Below are 6,875 nucleotides of genomic sequence, written 5' to 3' on the forward strand. Positions count from 1 at the left end.
GCCCAAAAAGTCAAAAATCGACCCCCGACCCGCTTGGTCAAAACTCAAAATTCGGACCAAAACTCAATTACCCATTCACCCCCGAGCCGGGATATACAATTGGTTTTGGAATCCGACCTCAATTTGAGGTCTAAATCCCCAAATTTCGAAATTCCTAAGTTCTACCCAAAAATATCCCGTCTAAGTTATATTTTGAACAGTTGCAGATATCGCATTTGCGACCAGAGCTTCGCAAATGCGAAGTCCCCACATCTCTGCTGCCTTCGCAATTGTGAAGGTAATGATCGCAATTGCGATCAGACCTCCGCAAATGCGGCAAAAAGATCGCATTTGCGATCACACCCCTTCCCAGACTCTCTTTGCAATTGCGAAGATATGTTCGCATTTGCGAACCCTGATGGCCCAGGCCTTCTTCGCAATTGCGGTGAAGACCTCGCAATTGCCATGCCTGTTTTGCTCGCAATTGCGAGATCAGAGGCCTGCAACAGATACCAGATACACCAGCAATTCTCTAAGTCCCAAAATCACTCCGTAGCCTATCCAAAACTCACCCAAGCCCTCGGGGCTCCAAACCAAACATGCACACAAGTCTTAAAACATCATACGATCTTGATCATGCGATCAAATCGCCAAAATAACATCTAGAACTATGAATTCAACACCAAAACACATGAAATTTTCAAGATAGTTTCAAACTTCTTATTTTCTCAACCAAAGGTCCGAATCACGTCAAATCACTTCCGTTTTTCACCAAATTTCACAGATAAGGTTTAAATATTATAACGGGCCTGTAAAGGGCTCCGGAACCAAAATACGAGCGCGATACCAACAAGATCAAATCATTTAAATTATTGCATTTTCAGTCTTATCAATTTTCTTCGAAAATTCATTTCTCGGGCTAGGAACCTCAGAATCCTATTCCGGGCATACGCCCAGGTCCCATATTTTACTACGGACCCTCCGTGACCGTCGGAACACGGGTCCGGGTTCGTTTACCCAAAATATTGACCGAAGTCAACTAAAATCATCCTTTTAAGCCAAAAATCATCTTTTCTTAAGTTTTTCACATAAGGGCTTTCCGAATACACGCCCGGACTGCGCATGCAAATCGAGGAGAGATAAAATAAGATTTTCAAGGCCTCGGTACATGGAATCGGGTTCTAAAACAAAATATGGCCCTTTGGGTCATCACATTCACGGCGAGAAATTAAATACATCGAATACACTCTAAGAAAACCTAAAACATAGCTATAGAAAGTAATAAAATAAATGGTAGCTACAACTAGCTAATAACCACTAAATAATAGTGGTTTGTGAAAATTTCTCATTTTTTCAGGACATACTAAAAATAAAAGAATGTTGATTAAATTGGGACAAAGAGAGTAATAGCTACATTGTGCCAGTATTGTTTATCCACACAGCAACTGTACTTGTCAAGGAATTTATATCAACGCTTTACCTTTTCCTTTATTTCTCTTTGTATTTTTCTTTTTCCTTATGGTCCTTTCTTTTTCTTTTTCTTTTTCTTTTTTATCCCTTCACCCCTTACCAATTTCAACATAATATATAAAGCCTTAGGATGCAATAGTCAAAGGGATAGTTCACTTTAGTCACATGCATTGCTTTCCTCCAACTATTTTTTTTTTCTCATAACCTGACACTTCTTTTAAATTTTTCGAAAAACAGGCCTTGATGCTTATTTGATCATTTTATAAGTTGGGATAACATAATAGTCAACATGATGTAAAGGGATAATTTAGGGATTATAAAATATTAATAAACAATTTACAATTTATCCAATGTTAAAAGCTAACCGTTATTCCTTTAACCTTTTACTTTTATATCTTTACGAGCTTTCTCCTGATGTCTCTTTCTAGTAATTTCAAATTTCACAAAGATCAGAAAAGTGTGATAAAAAATGGTAGATAGCAAATTAATCTATAAAGAAATGAAAGACACTTTAGCTCGTACTCTTCCAATTTATTTAAATTTCCTTTTCAAGAAAATAGAGGGACTTAAGTGAGTTCGCATATGCGAGCATTTGTCCGCAGAAGCGACAATTTTTTTGTAGATGCAGAAATCGCTAGGCAGTATTATAATTCGAGGGTTTATCTCATTTTTCATTATTTTAAGGTTTGGAGTTCGGTTAAAGGCGATTTTTGAAGGAATTTGTTTGACGGAGTTAAACGGGTGTTTAAGAAGAAGTAAATAGTTTAGGAGAAGATCTACGACAATAAACAGAGGAAGCAAAGCCCACACGTATACCACTGCCAATCCGTATACCGACACAATCTAACACTAACTTTTAATTTAGGAGTTAATAGTATATCCAATTCTGTATTAAGTAATTTAAGTTTTCAAATAACTTTTGTATCATGTATGGCTGAGAATTTTTCATAGTAATAAATCAACAAAAATTACTGCTCGTTTGTTTCAATAAATCCTCAATTAATTCGATTCTGATTATATAAAACTTTAGCTTAATATTAGAACCTTTTTCAGTCGAGTGAGTGGCTTTTCGACTTTAATTGGATAGTTCAATCCATCCTGGTCATCGTGGCCGAAGCTACATGGTCATAAGGGTGGTCATTTGACCGTTTTTCGGCGAAAAATTGCAATATATATATAGGTACAATATTACATTTTAGAGGTATATAACACATAATCAACATCCTTTATCAGATTTTTTTTTAAATTTTTTTAAATTTGAAGACCCTTAGAAAAATTCTTAGCTTTGCCACTGCCGGTCACTACATACAAAAAAAACGTCCTTTTAAAATCAACACAGTCCTTAGGAAATCTTTCATTGTCAGAAGTAAATCTAAAGCAAAACATGTTTCATTCTAATGTTCACGAACAAACATAGGAGTAACTATGATCTATACATCCACTTAATTACCTCCATATCTATACATTTTATATAAACTTGCTTTTTACCCCCCGAAAGAAAATTAACTACACATTTTCCTCCAAAATTCTGAATTCCCTACCCACACCCCTCCTCTAGAAATAAAATTGACTAGTCAATCCTAGGTCCTCTATTTGCTCAACCTCGAGTCCTTATAATCGTTATTGTCCCTCTCCCTTGGGTATGAATTTTAGTGAGCGCCACCACAGTCTTGCCGGACAACCCCGGTCCGGTCGGTGATACTATTGGCCGACAGGCAAAATCTCCGACCGGATGCCTTACCGGTCGGGTCGGCCTCATCAGAATCCTCTCGTTGATGTCGTTTAATGTCACGTCCCCTTCCTGTCCTCCTGGCTTCACTACGCCAAATGGATACACAACTTTTGCTGCCATCCTTTTCTTTGATCTCTTTTGATCACTTCCTCCTTCAAATAATTAAGAAAATAACTTATTAGACTATGGTAACCTAACAACTTTATAATTTGAAAAAAAACTATAGTACTCCGTAATTAATGGCGCTACTGTTACGAATATAATTCAAATACCAAAATTATACATTAGTTAATTTTGGACTATGGTCAAAGGCTTTTGATAACGTAAGGCTCTATAAAAAATGTGAAACCTGCACAGATCACAAGACTGCATAGATATAACTTTGAGGAACGCCATACTTGTACTATTTTTTCCTCAATTTTTGGGCTATCTTACACAGAAATAACGACAACATAATACATACTCCCTCTGTTCCAGTTTATGTGAACCTATTTCTTTTTTGGTCCGTTTCAAAAAGAATGACCCTTTCTAAATTTGAAAACAATTTAGCTTAAACTCACAATTTTACCGTTAATGAGAACAATTACTCTGGGCCCCTTTTTTGACTTGTTTAGGACCACAAATTCAAAAAGTCTTCGTTTATTTCTTAAGCTTCGTGCCCGGTCAAACAGGTTCACATAAATTGAAACAGAAGGAGTAGTAAAAAACCAAAACAGAGCAGCTAGTGCGAATCTGTTATCCTTTGTTGAGGTAGATGCGGATTTAAAATTGGTTAAGTGAAAATTTGATAATAAACACATTAATAAAGTTGAAATACTTATATGCAAAATTTTGAAATTGGCAAACGGTATGTCATGTTGTTCAACATTTCATGAAAACCGATAGCAAAACTAATCGATATGCATGACCCTGCCATCATAAAGAATGATTGAGCTTGCTCTTATTGTACACATACATTTTAAACTATATATACATAATTTGAGACGAAAGTAATTAATTTAATTGAACCTACACGACACCGCCTAAATGAACCCCGAGAGAGAGAGAGAGAGAGAGAGAGAGAGTTACCAGTAGGAAAACTGGGGTATTGTGGTAGGGCTTGTTTATCAGAATTGGAGTGTTGAGTGTTGAGTTTTTGATGATGAGATGATGCTGAAGAATAATAGTTAGTTTCATGAGAAGCTGAGATGGCTTCCTCCTCTGTTCTTTTCACATCTGTTGTAATATTGGAATATTCCTCACTCATTTTGCTCATAGGATCCCCTGTCATTAATAACACCATGCACACAATAATCATTATCAATTTTATTGTTTCCCTTATCATAACAGAAATCTCGTCTTTTAATTTCAATTTAATGTGTAAATTGTAACGGCTGTTACTAATCATTACCAAATAATAATAAATGCATTTAATTGAATTATATGGAAAATTGCTTCAGCCTCTTAAAACAATTGAATTCAATTCCATTTCTATAGTGAGAAGAAAAAGGGAAGAATTGGAATTACCCGAAAAGCTATCACACTTAGTTATCTGGCTAAAGGAATCATAATCCTCAGAAAATTGTTGGTCCATGTTGGAACTCCACAAATTCTGCACATAAATAAGAAAACATTGAACTGCAATGTTTCCAAGTAAAAATTAAAGATTCAGACAATGTAATTCTCCAACATACCTTTATGGAATTGTTTGAATCTTTAGTTTGATAATTCTCATTATCATCAAACAATAACAAACGTCTTCTTTTAGAACTGAATTTGAATAAAGCATCTTGAAGATAGCCACTGGAGAAGTCAGAATCAAGATTGGACAGAAATGGTGGAGTGTTTTCCATAACTATATACACCAACAAAAACAGTAACACTTGAAGGTTAATATAAGAAAATGACAAGAAGAAGAAATTAAAGAGTGAAAAGTAAGTAGAGTTTTTACATGGAGTGTTGAAAACTTGAAGGTCATGGAAATCCCAACCTCCTAGGGAAGAGCAGCTAGTGTTGCTGTAAGCAATGGAGTGAAGGTCACCCATTTTACTTACCTTTGATAATTTTTTTGTGATGGAGAAGTGTAGTATTACCCCCAATGTATCATCCTAGCTGCTATATTTAAGTAGAGACAAAATATATGGCCCACCAAAATAAAGCCAAGGTGAAAAACAAAAAAGAAATATTTGCTCGAATTCTTAAATGGGGAAACTTACATTTTTCGAAATTTGTCACAACAACAACAATAATAATACATAGAATTTCCCAAATCCAGTGTTTTAGGGCAAGGCGCACCAAAAATGCCCCTGAGGCGATGATGTGGGGCGAAAGTCTCAAGATACGTACGCCCAGCAATTTGGGGCGTATGGCCCGGGCGTTTGAGGCATGTTTTTGTAGTAAACATAAGCCCCAAAGACTTTTTCAAATTAAAACAAAATATGTTGAATAAGTCTTTCATATAATACCCAAATTCTCAATATATGTTAATATGTATTAAATTTATTGATTGAAGACCTAATTTATGGTCTTTCCCAATTCTTTTATCCTGTCTACTAGTCTGCTAATATTTTTTACTTTTACAAAATCAAAGAGAACGAAATTATCCTTCTTAGCAGTAATTCAAAGTTCAAATTGCAGGTTAGTCATCCTTTTTGTTCCTCCATATAGAAAATTTTATTATTCTCGACTCAAGTTACATTTGCTTGTAAATAACTTATAATATATTGTTTTGACTAGTTTTGACTCAAGTTATATATATATTTCACATATTTAGTTTTCTTCAATTTTTATGCAATTTTACCTGTTTATAAATATTTAGTGTAATTATATTATTTTATATAATATTAAAAATTAAATACTCATGGGGCTTACGCACCGTGCCTAAGAGCTTGCGCCTCGCTGAGGCATATGTAAAACGCCCCGCCTTACGCCCACGCCTTTTAAAACACTGCTCAAATCTAAGACAAGGTACTTATTAGATTGGGTTTATAGTTATTCCATCCAATAGAACAATTTCGTCCTATTCATATTAATAGCAATCCAAGCCATTTCATGAATAAAATGTGACCAATTAACTAACGAACAAAATCAGTTATTACAAATAAGATTTCGTTGTTGCATCGAAAGAGACAAATATTGACTAATCTGGCAGACACTAAAATTTGATAAAATTGTTGAATATTTAGAAAATGAGATTATTTAGGAATACACCTTGAATATTGAGATTACGTATTAAATTTTAATAGTAAATTCATAATCAAAAAAATATTTGTGATTATTCCACAAGAACTGAAAATATCTTAACCAACATAAATCGGGGTCAGCTGTATGATATTTTCAGAACTTGTGACATGAAGAAAAAATATTACTTTATAAGGGATGAATAGTTGAATACTCAGATACTCTTGTCGAATGTAGGAATTATTTATATGAACTTTATTATTCCTTATTCTAGCATTTGAAAAAATTCCCCAAAATTTGTCCTCCAGTGTTTTAATTAATGTCCTCTAAATAATATTGTCAATTATGTGAATTTGCACAAGAGATGAAGAACAGAAGAAGAGCAGAGCAGAGAGAGAGAGTTGAGAGAAAAGAATCTCATTTTCTGTTATGTTCCAAAAAACCCTGTGCACCTCCACTTATACCATAATAATCGGCTAACTACTATCTAACTACAATATTAACACCTAACTGTAGTTACTACTAATCTAGTCAT

The 6,875-nt window shown here is 34.6% G+C and overlaps 1 protein-coding gene across 1 annotated transcript; it reads right to left on the minus strand.

Moving 5' to 3' along the window:
- Positions 1–2,791: 2,791 nt before the first annotated feature.
- LOC109241933 (protein XRI1-like) lies at positions 2,792–5,251 on the minus strand. The gene is made up of 5 exons (XM_019408763.1): positions 5,112–5,251; positions 4,855–5,015; positions 4,688–4,772; positions 4,250–4,444; positions 2,792–3,333 (listed from the first exon to the last, which is right to left on the minus strand). Exons 1-5 carry the CDS (start codon positions 5,203–5,205, stop codon positions 3,047–3,049), a joined length of 822 nt encoding a protein of 273 aa, XP_019264308.1. The 5' UTR covers positions 5,206–5,251; the 3' UTR covers positions 2,792–3,046.
- Positions 5,252–6,875: the final 1,624 nt, after the last annotated feature.

Source organism: Nicotiana attenuata, unplaced genomic scaffold, assembly GCF_001879085.1.
Source record: "Nicotiana attenuata strain UT unplaced genomic scaffold, NIATTr2, whole genome shotgun sequence".
NCBI lineage: Eukaryota > Viridiplantae > Streptophyta > Magnoliopsida > Solanales > Solanaceae > Nicotiana > Nicotiana attenuata.